The sequence below is a fragment of the Bombus affinis genome, chromosome 5 (assembly GCF_024516045.1).
Source record: "Bombus affinis isolate iyBomAffi1 chromosome 5, iyBomAffi1.2, whole genome shotgun sequence".
Taxonomy (NCBI): domain Eukaryota; kingdom Metazoa; phylum Arthropoda; class Insecta; order Hymenoptera; family Apidae; genus Bombus; species Bombus affinis.
Window position 1 is genome coordinate 9,056,184 of NC_066348.1, and position 14,331 is coordinate 9,070,514.

Below are 14,331 nucleotides of genomic sequence, written 5' to 3' on the forward strand. Positions count from 1 at the left end.
AAAGCTCAAATTTAGAAAAATAACTTCCTATTTATAATATTTCAAAATTACGAATCCTAGTATCCCCTAGATTTTGACCACGTGGTTTTATTTATCTTTCCTGATTTGACTCGCTGATTAAAACACGATCATATAAACAGGTTTCGACACTCGCTAGAGAAAATCGTTCAAAAATTGAATCGTGTCTAATTATGAAAAATCAACATGGATGATCAACGAAATTCGCGTTCTTGCGAGACAGACGAAGATGAACTGAGCGTCTCCGTCTCTGTCTGAGACATTCAGAGCACATCACACATGCGCAGAATGAGAACCTTTTTGTCTTCCATGTTGATTTTTCACAACTAGTCAAAACTCAATTTTTGTACTGTTTTCCCTAGGCTTCGGTATATGAGTGTCGAAACCTGTTTTGTATAATTGTGGGTCAAAATATATTTTCAGTAACTTTTGAAGATTTAGTTAACTTTTAGTGGATTTAATGTGAAAGAGATATGTATGAGCATTCTTTAATTTTTCTATAAATTTTTGACCTTATGAAATTTTGTTGTTGTCAAAATCAACTTATTAAAAACATTTTTTAATATCTATCTTGTTCAATTTTAACGATTTCAGAGTTGGGTTCGTACGTGTCTATTACGAATGTCCAAAGCAATTTAACTCTTAATAATATACGTTTGCAACTCAAATGTTTCGCATACATCTTATATACATGTGTTTGTATATATAACGTAAATATATCTTCTTTTTTTGTTTATTATTAATTATATGTATATTTTCAATGAATAATAACCAAATTCTGTGATAAGTACGATGTCAACGTCAAAGTCACCTGTAAATCGTACGTATTTCAAACATTAATTAAAATAAATATATTTAATAATATCGAGTAATTTCCTTTTAATTATATTGTAGCCGACGATCATGAATTCGTTGTCCCGAAAAAGTCGATTAAAGTACCATCTGATATGGTAGTTTGGGAAAAATCAGAAGCATATTTTGTAAGAATTTGCATACTATTTCTTTTTTATTACTGATATTTAATATTATAACAATTTTCAGTATTCAAGGATCTTTATCGTATGAAAAAACATGCAAAAATATTTTTTAGGAATACTTGGGATTTATATTGGCCTTAAACGAATCGGTTCAGGGAAAAGCTTTAAATGCTGAATACACACAAAGTCCTACAATAGCCAATATTGTTCAAATGCTTAATGAATTTGATGAATGGATAACACAGATACCTCCCACTGAGCAGCCCCAACGTTTTGGTAACAAATCGTTTAGAGAATGGCATGAAAGATTACAACAGGTAAATATATATTACTTTTATATAGCCATCTTCAAAATCTATTGATTCATAATATTTTAGAATGGAGTAGCAGAATTACAAAAAGTGTTGCCAGAAAAATTACATAGAGCAGTTCCAGAAATAGTCCAGTATTTATATGAAGGCTTTGGAAATCCAACGCGTATAGATTATGGTACAGGACATGAAATGGCATTTTTAATGTTTTTATGTTGTATGTTCAAAATTGGTGCTTTCACACAGGATGATAAAGTAGCTGTAGTTGTAAAAATATTTAACAGGTAATTTTTATTGAACTTGATATTCTAATATTTTGTGTATTACCAGAGATTAAAATAGTTCTTCTTTTTTGTAAGATATCTGGAATTAGTGCGTAGATTACAATTAACTTATCGGATGGAACCAGCAGGTAGTCATGGTGTATGGAGCTTAGATGACTATCAATTTGTTCCATTTATATGGGGAAGTGCTCAATTAATTGGTATTGTCTTGCACCAACTTTTTTATTTTTTATCATAATATATTTCAAAGATATGCATAAATGTACACAAAAAATGATATACATTTCAGGACATCCTCGTATAGAACCTCGTCACTTTGTTGAACCAGATATTATTCAAGCTTTTAACAAACAATATATGTTTCTTGGTTGTATTGAATTTATTTCAAAAGTTTGTATACATATATATGCACCCACTTATATTGTAACGTTAGCCGTTTTTATATATTTTAAAAGCAAATGTTATTTTAGGTAAAGATAGGTCCATTTGCTGAACATTCAAATCAGTTATGGAATGTTAGTGCAGTATCTTCTTGGGTCAAAGTAAATAATGGTCTTATTAAAATGTACAGAGCTGAGGTAAATATTATTGCTAACAACTCGCCATAAACTTATCAATATGATAATTAGATAATGACGTTTTAAACATCATACACAGGTTTTAGCAAAATTTCCTGTTATACAACACGTTTTATTTGGTTCTTTATTATCGATAAAACCGGCGTCTGTTCCACCTGTTAAAAGGGGACCTCGTCGAGATCAACCATTGCAACCACCACCGACTCAGTAATGGTATTGTACAAATATGCTTCATATCTGTTGATGTAGTTTGTAACAAATATCCGATATTTATAATGAAACTATGTTGCAATTGTATGCTAAATTTCAAGATATATGACACAATTAATTGTATTACGTTGCTTTTATGCTGCACCAATTTTTCCATTGTTAAATCGTAAAATATATGTGTTTTATATATAAATTTTATTTGTAAATTATTAAAAATTTATTTTAGGAAATGTCAGTCATATTAGTTAACAATGTGTTAGTAATTATCTAAGGTAATCTAGAAATTAGTTAACACGATTATTTATTGTAAATAAAATTAATCAGTTACAAAAAATGGTTCATAATATGTAACACACATTGTCGCGAGAATTGCTGCAATATGAATACTTACATATTTTAAAATAGATTACTTTTTAATTTCACCCAGTTAGTAGCAATTTGTTTGTATACAGACACAACCACTAACAAGAATCCTCTTGTATGATAGAATAAATATTGTATCACTAACAAGTGCTTTTATAATAATATATAATACTGCTATATATATAATATGAATATAATAATATATATCAATATAATAATATCGCTCTCTCAATTATAAATAATTCAACATAATATATATGTAAATATGCAAAGTGAACTATCCACTATAAACTATTAAGATATATATTACACATAAGATGTTCCGTCGGGTACACACAAAAGAAGCACATGAGGCCATCATCGGTAAAGCTATTAGCACGATCGCAAAGAAAGCGATTTTTGAGCTGAATTCTTAAATTATTAAATATTATAAGTAATAGACAGCATATTTTTAGAATTACTTAGAATTTTAATTTAATGCACACTTAATAACCAGAGATGTGTTATAAATTTAGTATTTCTAAAGAATAATTTGGAAATATATTATAACAGTACAAATTGCCAAAGTTTCTGACCAGGAGGAATATCACGATCTTTCCGGAAAAACGAACACCTCGTGTCAGTTCAGTTTACGCCCTTACCAGAAGAAAGCGCATGGAAAGATAGTCCTGACAGTCAGGGTACCGTTGATTAGAAAATTAAGTTTTGATAACAACCAATCAACGTGCATTCTGAATACATGAGACAAACCGCGGACATTCCGAGGAGAACACAAACATTCTTCATCCATCGACTTGTACAGGTATTTTTCAATTTTTGTAGAAGACAAACATTCTCAAACATTTATACAAGCAAGATACACTGTAAACTTTCAACTGTAAACATTCAATCCTCAAATAGGGGCATAATCACGTGCGCATATATACTCTTAAAGTGTATCAGCTTATTTAAGTGTTTAAAGTTTAATTTTTTATCGTTAAACAATGAAAGTGCAATTTTTCGTTTCTTCCCCATAAATATACATACACTGTGCCTGAAGAACATACAATTATACAGAGCACGTTGTTCGTGTTGACCTTCAAGAGTTAACAGGAACAGCCATGTCCATGCATAAGAAATGAAACATACACAAAATATACGTCATAGGAATAATATTTGTTTTGATATTATTTCCTGTAAATTCTGACAGAAACAATAAAAGATACCAAAGCCATTTTGCATATCCACAAAATTATCATTAGTATTGGTACTTTATTTTCTTGAGGACAATAAGTTGTATTAAGAAAATATAAAAATATGATTACTAGTAGTTTTGATTGTCAATAAATAGAGTAATTAGTAATCTTTAATATAAACTGCTAGCTTTTCGCTTTTTAGGACACTAACAACCTTTCTTATATTATTGCATGAGTTAACAAATATATATAAACATTTTAATGAGAATAAATTATATGCTTAACACGTTGACGCTGGCGCCCGAATTCACTGTCTGCTTCGTGGGGCGGCGCTGGATCACTACCTATTTTGTGAAATACATGTGTAACCCATTGTCGCCCCTCGGGACAGACACGTGTGATCCGCCGATGATGCATGCCGGCGTCAACGTGTTAAAGTTTAGAATGTTTCATTCCTTGATTAACAATTCCATTTGCTATTAAATTAGCAATTTCTTCTGGTTTAAAATCTAATTCAGTAAGAATTTCTGTAGTGTGCTCACCCAATTTAGCACTTCTTTCATGTTTTTTAGACATTCCAGGAGTACGAGATAAACGTGGAGCAGGATTTGGAGTTACCAAACCATTGTCTTCAGTCTTAAATATATTTCTTTCCTTATTATGTGCATGTGATGCAACATCTTTTAAATTTAGAACAGGTGTTACACAAGCATCTGTACCATCAAATATGGCACACCATTCTGCTTGAGTCTTCTGTTTGAATATCTTTTCTAATTTTTTACGGCTCTCTTCAAAATTCTCAAATTGTGGCATTTCATGAGATGAAATTCCAAGTTTCTCTAAAAATATCTCATAAAACTTAGATTCAATTGCTCCAACACACATATATTGTTTATCTTTTGTTTCATAAGTATCATAAAAGTGTGTTCCAGAATCTAATCTATTTGTAAGAAATATTATTTAATTATTTATTTATATGAAACTATAAAAGAAATAGGAAATAGATAATGATATAACTTAGAGATCCTTACATATTTTTACCACGAGGATTTCCCCATAATCCAGGCACATTTTGAGATCTAAAGAACCAACTGCCTAGATATGCAGATCCATCTACCATTGATGCATCAATCACTTGACCAATGCCACTCTTGCTACGTTCAAATAATGCTAGTATTATACCAAAAGCACACATTAATCCACCACCAGCAAAATCAGCTACTAAATTGACTGGTGGTGTTGGTTTCTGATTGTGACGTCCAAATAATGATAATAAACCTGAACATTATCAAAAGCAGTTTAGTAAATATGTCTTACTTAAAATAAAATAAGCTAGAATACATATGGTGTTTTTAAATTACCAGATAGAGCTAAATAATTTATATCATGTCCAGCCATATTAGCATAAGGTCCATTATGCCCAAATCCTGTTAACCTAGCATATATCAACCTCTTGTTTATTCCCATAAGTTCTTCTGGTCCTAGTTTCATTTTTTCCATTACTCCTATTTTAATATTAATTAATATCTAAAAAAATATATATATAATAACAATAATATATTTATTAAAGAATACAAACCGGGTCTATAAGGGTCTATAAGCACATCACTTTGATTGATCAATTTCCTAAATATATTAGAACCCTCATAAACTTTTAAATTTAACGCAATTGACCTTTTTCCATGACCCAGACAATCAATGGCATTATAAGATCCATAAATCTATAAAAAATAAATATTTAAAAATTTATATATACATGACCAAAATACGAGCTTAAAACATGATCGCCTAATCATTAGTTATACCTTGTCTACTCTGATTACAGATGCACCAAATTGGGCTAATATCATTCCACAAAAAGGGCCTGGTGCTAGCCCAGCCAATTCTAATACATTTATACCTTTTAAAGGCATACTTGTGATCAGTAAAACTGCGCCATGAAAACTAACACAGAATGAGTTTACATATTTTTAATTACAATTGTATCAAAGTTAATTATGCAATCTTGCATAGTGATAGAAATCAATATGAATAATTAATTCAACAATACTAAAACTTATTAAATTTCTTTAAGAAATCATGAAATCTTTTTCACATATAAGTGAAAATTCATTTTTAATTAAACGAGGTACATATTACATTGTTAAAAAATTATTTAAATACATTTGTATGAAAATAAAAACTATACCCTTACCATATAGAGTGGTCCAGTTAAATGGGACCACGTATAGGGTGGTTGGTAACTGGTGGTACATGCGAAAAGGGAGTGATTCTACGTGAAAAAAGAAGTCGAAAATATAGAATAAAAATTTTTCGTTTGAGGCTTTGCTTTCGAGAAAATCGACTTTGAATTTTCGCTCGGTACGCGTGCACTTTATCACGTCTCGTTATAATGGATCTCACTTATATATCTTCTCCATTTATTGTTGTATGAAGTTACATTATTTTAAGGACCACGTGTAATGGTAGAATTAGTTTTTTCTTATGATTATTATTTTTTTTTTTTACGAGATTTCAAGGTCATTATTATTTTTTAAAAATAAGACCATATATCTATTTTTTAATATTCTTGCAGAGCATGGAAAAACGAAGTCAACCTTCTTTATTCGATCTTAATAACCATACTATTCTCATTATTTAATTTTAAGATATTTTCGTTTGAAAGATACATACTAAATATTAGATAATATTTATTTTCAACAGCTTCTATTCATTTCTAATTTCCAAGAATCAGTAATTCTAGAATCTTTATCGGATATAGTTATTTTAATATTGGTATTAAAGTCACTAACGAAAGGAAATATATTGATAATTGGTAACACTGATACGCAGTGTGCAATAAATAAATACATATTGTAACCTGTAACAAAACAAATTATATTAATTGTAGACAAATTCAAATAGAATATATATCGCCAAAATGAATCCGACGGAACCTACTAGTACGGAAACTTTAAGGTACTTTAAGGAAATACATGAATTATTTGAAATAAATTTTTTTGCGAAATTTTGACTGTACGCCGGCTCGTGATTTTTATCTGTTACTTTACAACAATGTTTAATGAATTTCATTTTCCAGATAAAGTATAGTATGTTAAACATATATTATTTTCTTTGATTAAGTCAATTTTTACAATATTTTTAGTAATACTATATGTATGCATATATACAATTTGTAATAAATTAAAAATAATATATTGTATCCATACAGTTCCAAAATGAAAGACGTTATTGATGTATTAGCTATGCAACGGGAGAAGAGAAACACTTTGCAAAAGAGCATTACGATTGATTACACAAAGAGCAGTGATAGTTTTACAATTTCACGATTTATATTTGAATGTGGTAAGTTCTTTGATTATTAAGTTTTATATTGTAATAATGAAAAGTGATATTAACTTTCATAAATTATAGGTTTAAAACTGGAAGCTCATCCTCTGACTATTGCTACAGCTGCAACATTGTATCATAGGTTTACAAAAGAAGCTGTTCCAGGAGGTTATGATAATTGTGTAAATAATTAATTTATAATATCAATTAAAGTTTCTAATATATGTCTTTTATAATTTATATTTATATAAATGTGCATGTGTTTCAGCTAATTGCTGCTACTTGTCTTTACTTAGCAGGAAAAATGAAAGATGATAATTTGAAAATTAGAGACGTAATGAATGTATCTTACAGCACATTACATAGAGGATCACAACCATTAGAATTAGGAGATCAATATTGGAGCATGAGAGATGCAATTGTCCAAGCAGAACTTTTAATTATGCGTATGCTTAAGTTTCAAACGACTCCTGTACATCCGCACAAAGTTAGTACTAAATGATATAATTTATATTAACTAAAATATAAACCATAAATAATTATTCTAAATAAGAAAATATTATTTTAGTATATGTTACATTATTTACGATCTTTGCAAGCATGGTTTGGAGAGGAAGAATGGTCTAAATATCCAGTTGCAAAAACAAGCATGGCACTTTTACAAGATTTTCATCATTCCCCAGCTATACTTGATTATCCACCAAATTTAATAGCAATCGCTTGTATTAATTTGTCACTTCAAATTTATGGTGTAGTAGTACCATTAATGGACGAATGTGACCAGCAACCTTGGTTTAATGTAACAATTAAAAATATTTTTAAATTTATGAAGATCAGGAATTGGTTAAAAGCATAAGGTAAAGTTATTATCTTTTCCAGGTCTTCTGTAAAGACCTAACAAGAGATAAACTTTGGGAGATAATGGAAAAAGTCATGGCAGCATACGATGAAGAACCAGAAACTAGAGATAACTAAAGCATTTCAGTGATATTTGAGTTCATTGTATATTAACACAAGTTCGACGTTTTTATAAAACTTGGTATTGAAAGAGTACAAATATAAATCAAGATCATCAAACAGAATATTTCTGATTTTGTGTTTTGTATTTTTCTATACCATTAATATTATTTTTAAATTAAAAGACAATGATATTTGAAATATAAGAAAATGTATGGAAAAAACAACGTGCATTTTTTAATTTACCAATATGCAAACTTGATAGTATCCATCATAATATAAAATAAATTAATAACTTTTTCTTTATAATAAAATTATAATAAAATATAATGATTTGAAAAGTTTGATTACTTAATTAATATTAAAATATTTAGAAAAGTAAGAAATTTTAGAACATCAAAATTTTTAATAACATTAAATTGTTTCTATATTTCATATAAATTTTTGCATATTTTGAATTTACTAATGTAGAAAAAAGTGGCGGGTAATTCTTGATAGATCCCAATTAATAATTATTACTCAACATTCCGAAATAACATATATTGACAAAATTTATATGTATGAAATCATTACCTAAAGTTTAACTAGTATTATAAGTTATAGAAAAATCAATTTATTATACAATACAGTTTGAGTTCTGACATGTGTGAAGTTAGTTGCTAGCAAATCGCTATTGTGTAGTCAAATGTATATATAGATATAAGTAAAATTATTCTCGTTTGATTACAAAAAAATACTTATTTGTTTGATTCTAACATTGATATAAAACCTAATGTCTATTTATATTCATGTCATAAAATAATAAGTGGGCATTTGAGTCACAAGAAAGTCGAACATCGAATATTATTGCCCGGTGAATATGTACGGCATTTGTCAGTGAGAAGTTTGAAATAGTTTTACGTCAAATTTTGATAAGAAATTGTTCACAACCCATCACAACGATGGATCAAATGGAAAGATTTTTACCATTCACGTTGAAACGAGATCAGGAAGAGTTTGATATTTGGGATAGCGATGATAACACTAGTCTCGAAGATATTAACAATCTCCTTTCAATTTCAATACCTTCACTTTCAGCGAACAAATTTCACATTCCCACTGATCCGAATGATGAATTTCTTCGACTGACTACTACGGCATGTTTTCTGTAAAAAATCCATTAAACACTTCGACATATTAAAATTATTTTTGTAATTTATAATTAATTAATTAAATACCTATATATATCTGTAAAGTATAAAAATATTTAATTATGTTTCAATTCAATGATTTGTATTATATTAAATTTAAATTACAGGTTCGTGCTATATATTTTTCCTATTTACATAAATGTTTACTTAGCAATTACATCCTTTGTTATAAGGAGAAGAATGAAGAGATTCCGAGTAGTCAGTTGAAAATGTGTGCAAATCAAATGGAATTACTTGCAGTTCGATCATCTTTAGAAACCACTTTATACAGGCAAAATATATTGAAATTGGTAATTCTGTTTATTGATGTAGTTTGATCTGATAGATTGATTAATAGTTGAAATTAAGATATTTATAGATTTCAGATGTAAAATCACATACATCAGAGAAAAAAGCCTATAAAAAATTGGTGATATTTTTGAAAACCACACCATCTAAGGTAGACATTGGAGTTCAAACAATTAATTCATGGGTGGAGTTAGAAAGGGCAGATAACATTCAAAGTATATGTATCACCTCTAATTGCGATGAATTGTCCTCAACAAAGGAAATATTAAAGCATAAAGAAGAGGATGATATAAATGGTGAAAATGAAGACTATATGGATGATATATCTTCTCAGTTGACTGTCTATAATAATACAGCTTCACCTACTATCAATTCTACTAGTCTTAATGATATAGAAAACAATAAATTCAATGATTTAGATGAAGAAACAATAAAAGAAGAAGATAGCAATATTTTTAGTCGTATACAAGATAATCCTAATATTCAAGTTACAAATCAATCCAATGTCCAAATTGACAATGAGAATACACAGGATTCTCTTTTGCAACACATGGAAGATATGTTCTGTGACAGTGATGATAGTAGCGATCTTATGACATTAATTGAGAAACATTCAGGCGTTACTAAAGCTAATATGGATAAAGAAATTAATGCTCTTCTCCCACATAATTCTAATGATTCTAGTAACACGATTAAAAGTAATGACATAAAGATTAACTCGGTTAAGAACACTAACATAAAAACATCAAATACAAATACAGGGAAGTATAGTTTTATTTATTATAAAGAGATGAAAACCAGAAAAAGTAATAATAAATCATCATCAACAGAAAATGAGACAACAGAAAACAAGCAAAAACGTAGAATAAACAATATTTGGCTTGTTGAACGTGTATATCAAGAATCAAAACTAAAGGCAATAATGACAGAATTATCTTTAAAAGATTGTAGAAGACATGGAAGAGTTAAGGAAAAATTTATTGAATTATTTGGAGAAAGTGATGATGAAGGTATGACAACAGCTTCACCAATTTGTATAGAAGAACATTTAACAGCATGTAAAGAAAGAATAGCACCATGGATTGTAAAATACTTAATGCCGTTCTATAAGAAACGAAGAATAAAAAATAGAGAGCTCTTTAAAGTAGTTGCCAAGCATATAGCTGATATGCTTATTATTGAGAATACATTTCCTGGTTAGTATCTACTGAAATATTTTATTAAAATGTTTAATAAAAATATTCTCATATTCGGTACATACTTTATTTCTATTTTCCAGAACAAGACTGTGTAAGCAAGTATATAGAAACATACTTCAAAAATAAAAACTTCATTAGAACTAAACAGGATGTATATCTATAAACATTTGTTACATAGTTGAATCTATTAAATAAAAGAAACGTCATAGAACATTTTACATAACACGAATTATCGCCACTGTATTTGTTTAAATTTCAGAGGTTCTAAGCTTGAGATCAACGAAGGACATAATTACATATTTCATTGTATAGACAATGTGTTAAATATTACTTATGTAAACGTGTTTAAGATGACTGCAATATCAATAGAAAAGAATAATAATTTTGTGAGTTGTTTCTAGCCATCTTTTTTAATTTGTTAAGAAATAGTGAAGTTTGAATTTACAACACTACTTCTTTTTTATTGAAAGTTATACCTTTAATCAAAATAAATACTGACAAATCCCGTTTGTGTTAAGATTTTCTTATTTAAATATTAGAGCTTTAAAAGTGACATTTAAGTCACAGTCTTAATTTTTTGTATGTTCCTATGTATTATTTATATTGATAGACAATATTTCTTATGTGAATGTTACGTGTGCACTTGTTTATACACAAATATATTTATTATATATTAATGAGAGAAGAAATATATTTAATGAAAGTTCTCCTGTAATACAAATTATAACTTAATTGAAACACTGTAAAATAGTTTAATCTATGCCCTGTACATAGTCCCTTTGATAATTATAAATATTTAAAAAGTGTTGCTTCTAATGTATGTTTAGAAAATATGAAAACACAATATATATATACAAATTATTAATTTTACTTTTATATCCAGTACAGAAGTAATATCATTCCTGTATCCTATTCTCATAATAAAACAAGGAGCGTAGATTCAGAACACCTTAATTATATATATATTTTATCATTAATAAACAAGGATCTAAGTTTAGTAAATTTTAGATTTTTAACAGTATTTCTTATGCAGTGAATATCAAATTATAAACAATTTTTGAGAGGTTTACCTTCATTCTCAAATCAATTTATCTTATCCACTTATTTGCAATAGCACTGTTTACAAATGAACTTATTGCTACTTACGAGTTATCCAATAGAAAACAATGTAGTATAGTTAATTATTCAATTTATTTTACTAAATTGATACTATTCATATACAAAAAAGAGTGATAAAAAGCTATTAAAGAAGATCAAATTTTTATTATGTTTTCTATTGAATAACTTGTAAATAAATAATTTTTATCTTAATATTTTATTTTTTAAGCCATATTTTGAAATCCATAAATTTTGTATATTTATATATTAATTGATTTGTTGTATACAACATTATATTGCAATTTCTGAAAATGATAAATGTCAATGTTATAAGTTTTTTTTATCAAACTACAGTATTATTAAAAGAAGAAAGATTAAAAGAAAAAAACTTAGTTAATTCTTCCCTATGACTGATAATGATATGAATAATAAGATCCTTCTAAATATTTAGTTATGTGTTTGAAACACAATTTTTAAAAAGCAAGTTCTGATTCAACATCACAGTGTGAAAAGCTCGATTAAATATTGCATAAATACAGAAGGATCTTAATAAATTTTAGACTTAAAGATTTAAAATAACTTTTCAAATATAACTTTACACATTGAAGGTGGGGAGGAAAATATACTTGCAATAAGTCTTATTGTAACTTATGTATTACGTATTTTTCCAGGTACGTAGTTCTTGTCTATTACAGGTTCTTGCAGAAACATATGTAAACACCGTTCATTCTGTGCTAATGGGTGTCCTGCTATTCTGAAATATCAGGTAAGATTTTTGTATAATTTATCCAATATTTTTACATATTAAAAATAAATGGAATGTATATTTAACTTGGTTAATATGTACTTACTTATTAACAAAAGCTTCTAGACCTTTCCTTCGATCTTCAATAAAATCTTCTTCAAAAATACCATCATCTCCTCGAAAAGGCATCTGACGCTTCCAAGCTTTCCCTGGTAATGGAGGCACTACTATCTGTAAGTTCATTAACATTTTCTATTTACTAATACTGTTGTTTTTCTAGTAAAAAATAAAACGTATTGATTTTTCTAACTCTATTATGAGATATCAATATTATCATTGGTTTAAAAGAATTTAACTTCTACTTTTATTTGTTTTACATATACTTTACCAACTGACCTTGCTATCTCTTTCTAGTTCAGTCCTCAGCCATTCAAAATCACTGTATCTTCTTCTTACTGTGGAATCTTTTACTTTAAAAACTGGTAGATTTGTCTGAAATAAAGAATTATCTTTTATAATTCATTTATTCAATATTTCAAATATAATACAAAAGAAAGATTGTAATATAAAATTTATATTTAATTCTATTTAAAAGAACAAGAAGATCATAAGATATACATAATAATATTTTAGAATAATTTCAATATAAATTTTACAAAAAATTTGCTTATGTATATTATTATCCCCTGAATTCTGGAATGCGATTCATATATATTAATCTAAGGCCTATAACTGGCTTCAACAGTATACATATTTTTGTATCTACCCAATTTTATCATTAACAGTAAGATAGCAGACACAGCCCATGATAGATTTGGTTAATGTCCACAATAAAATTAGCAGTCCTAATAACGCCATCACTAGCATTACTTTCGTATTAAAAAACAAAATTAATGTGAAAAAAAATATTGAAAATATAAAAATTTTTTAATAATCTTTCATAAATTATTAAACAGGGCTTAACAATACCGTGACTGTATATACATAAGTATTAACCGCAATACGAAATTTTTTTTCACAGAAAATATCATTAATTGCAGAAAAAATTTATTAATTTATTGAATTGACGAGTAAATAGAAATTAAACAAATTTTATACTTGGAGAAATACAAAGTTTATATATTTAAATACGATATCTTATACATCGAAACTGCAAAAGAGAACCTGACATCAGAATGAAAAAAATGCTCAGTTACGTTCATTAACTGGCAAAGAATGAAATTATGAAATAAAACAATAAGGGCCTATCACTCACCCTCATGCGAACTTCATAATCGGTATACCGTTTCTTGCCGACGCCGTGTGTGATTGGATTAATCACGTCAATTTCGAGAAAATTTGCAGGCGCTGCATAAGCGTCATCCAGTGTTTGTTTTTTAACATTTAAACGACGTGTAGCGTCCACTGTCGTATCCGCCATACCTTTTTCAACAGTAAATTAATTAAACCGCTTAAAGACCACCTAAGAAACACAAATCCGATACAGTGAATAACGAAACTTCGTCAAATGACAGCGGTGAGAAACTTGACACAATTTGTTCTCATGTGTTATATCTGTGATCATGGCACGAAGAAATGGACGTAGAGAGGAAACCCACGAACTAAACT

General features: G+C 28.2%; 5 protein-coding genes across 9 annotated transcripts; 3 read left to right on the top strand and 2 right to left on the bottom strand.

Annotated features, from left to right (window-relative positions):
• The first annotated feature begins 321 nt into the window (after positions 1–321).
• LOC126916124 (serine/threonine-protein phosphatase 2A activator-like) lies at positions 322–2,571 on the top strand. The gene is made up of 9 exons (XM_050721546.1): positions 322–493; positions 613–838; positions 913–998; positions 1,109–1,312; positions 1,373–1,590; positions 1,666–1,790; positions 1,880–1,980; positions 2,061–2,168; positions 2,248–2,571. Exons 2-9 carry the CDS (start codon positions 811–813, stop codon positions 2,377–2,379), a joined length of 1,002 nt encoding a protein of 333 aa, XP_050577503.1. The 5' UTR covers positions 322–493; positions 613–810; the 3' UTR covers positions 2,380–2,571.
• A 91-nt stretch (positions 2,572–2,662) lies between these two features.
• Positions 2,663–6,578, bottom strand: LOC126916123 (alpha-methylacyl-CoA racemase). 3 transcript variants are annotated; one of them, XM_050721544.1, is made up of 6 exons: positions 6,111–6,578; positions 5,722–5,860; positions 5,496–5,637; positions 5,278–5,397; positions 4,948–5,194; positions 2,663–4,856 (listed from the first exon to the last, which is right to left on the bottom strand). In XM_050721544.1, the coding sequence occupies exons 2-6, from the start codon at positions 5,827–5,829 to the stop codon at positions 4,349–4,351; spliced, it is 1,125 nt and encodes a 374-aa protein (XP_050577501.1). In that variant the 5' UTR covers positions 5,830–5,860; positions 6,111–6,578; the 3' UTR covers positions 2,663–4,348. The 3 variants fall into 3 exon arrangements, with proteins under 3 accessions (XP_050577501.1, XP_050577500.1, XP_050577502.1); XM_050721543.1 differs by having other exon boundaries at positions 5,278–5,421; positions 6,111–6,568; XM_050721545.1 differs by lacking the exon at positions 5,722–5,860 and having other exon boundaries at positions 5,278–5,421; positions 6,111–6,572.
• Positions 6,579–6,711: 133 nt separating this feature from the next.
• LOC126916126 (cyclin-Q) lies at positions 6,712–8,328 on the top strand. Of its 2 annotated transcripts, none has more exons than XM_050721549.1 (6): positions 6,712–6,874; positions 7,128–7,261; positions 7,331–7,428; positions 7,515–7,733; positions 7,815–8,045; positions 8,126–8,328. In XM_050721549.1, exons 1-6 carry the CDS (start codon positions 6,837–6,839, stop codon positions 8,219–8,221), a joined length of 816 nt encoding a protein of 271 aa, XP_050577506.1. In that variant the 5' UTR covers positions 6,712–6,836; the 3' UTR covers positions 8,222–8,328. The 2 variants fall into 2 exon arrangements, with proteins under 2 accessions (XP_050577506.1, XP_050577507.1); XM_050721550.1 differs by lacking the exon at positions 6,712–6,874 and adding an exon at positions 6,956–7,005.
• A 556-nt stretch (positions 8,329–8,884) lies between these two features.
• Positions 8,885–11,091, top strand: LOC126916121 (protein PFF0380w). 2 transcript variants are annotated; one of them, XM_050721536.1, is made up of 4 exons: positions 8,885–9,339; positions 9,501–9,683; positions 9,752–10,877; positions 10,961–11,091. In XM_050721536.1, the coding sequence occupies exons 1-4, from the start codon at positions 9,145–9,147 to the stop codon at positions 11,041–11,043; spliced, it is 1,587 nt and encodes a 528-aa protein (XP_050577493.1). In that variant the 5' UTR covers positions 8,885–9,144; the 3' UTR covers positions 11,044–11,091. The 2 variants fall into 2 exon arrangements, with proteins under 2 accessions (XP_050577493.1, XP_050577495.1); XM_050721538.1 differs by having other exon boundaries at positions 9,224–9,350.
• Positions 11,092–11,728: 637 nt separating this feature from the next.
• LOC126916130 (sorting nexin-12) lies at positions 11,729–14,286 on the bottom strand. Its single transcript, XM_050721554.1, has 4 exons — positions 13,979–14,286; positions 13,120–13,215; positions 12,830–12,954; positions 11,729–12,732 (listed from the first exon to the last, which is right to left on the bottom strand). The coding sequence occupies exons 1-4, from the start codon at positions 14,141–14,143 to the stop codon at positions 12,627–12,629; spliced, it is 492 nt and encodes a 163-aa protein (XP_050577511.1). The 5' UTR covers positions 14,144–14,286; the 3' UTR covers positions 11,729–12,626.
• Positions 14,287–14,331: the final 45 nt, after the last annotated feature.

Bases quoted from the DNA above. Each gene is read 5' to 3' on its own strand.
- LOC126916124 (XM_050721546.1), top strand. From the start codon at position 811: ATGTCAACGTCAAAGTCACCTGTAAATC. The intron at 1,591-1,665 runs GTAATTTTTATT...CTTTTTTGTAAG, and splicing joins GTTGTAAAAATATTTAACAG to ATATCTGGAATTAGTGCGTA. The intron at 1,981-2,060 runs GTTTGTATACAT...ATGTTATTTTAG, and splicing joins GTATTGAATTTATTTCAAAA to GTAAAGATAGGTCCATTTGC.
- LOC126916123 (XM_050721543.1), bottom strand. From the start codon at position 5,829: ATGCCTTTAAAAGGTATAAATGTATTAGAATTGGCTGGGCTAGCACCA. The intron at 5,638-5,721 runs GTATAACTAATG...TATTTTTTATAG, and splicing joins CTGTAATCAGAGTAGACAAG to ATTTATGGATCTTATAATGC. The intron at 4,857-4,947 runs GTAAGGATCTCT...TCTTACAAATAG, and splicing joins AATCCTCGTGGTAAAAATAT to ATTAGATTCTGGAACACACT.
- LOC126916126 (XM_050721549.1), top strand. From the start codon at position 6,837: ATGAATCCGACGGAACCTACTAGTACGGAAACTTTAAG. The intron at 7,262-7,330 runs GTAAGTTCTTTG...CATAAATTATAG, and splicing joins ACGATTTATATTTGAATGTG to GTTTAAAACTGGAAGCTCAT. The intron at 7,429-7,514 runs GTAAATAATTAA...CATGTGTTTCAG, and splicing joins CAGGAGGTTATGATAATTGT to CTAATTGCTGCTACTTGTCT.
- LOC126916121 (XM_050721536.1), top strand. From the start codon at position 9,145: ATGGATCAAATGGAAAGATTTTTACCATTCACGTTGAAACGAGATCAG. The intron at 9,340-9,500 runs GCATGTTTTCTG...TTTAAATTACAG, and splicing joins TTCTTCGACTGACTACTACG to GTTCGTGCTATATATTTTTC. The intron at 9,684-9,751 runs GTAATTCTGTTT...AGATATTTATAG, and splicing joins GGCAAAATATATTGAAATTG to ATTTCAGATGTAAAATCACA.
- LOC126916130 (XM_050721554.1), bottom strand. From the start codon at position 14,143: ATGGCGGATACGACAGTGGACGCTACACGTCGTTTAAATGTTAAAAAA. The intron at 13,216-13,978 runs GTGAGTGATAGG...TCTTTATTTCAG, and splicing joins ATTATGAAGTTCGCATGAGG to ACAAATCTACCAGTTTTTAA. The intron at 12,733-12,829 runs GTAAGTACATAT...CTGATATTTCAG, and splicing joins CTAGAAGCTTTTGTTAATAA to AATAGCAGGACACCCATTAG.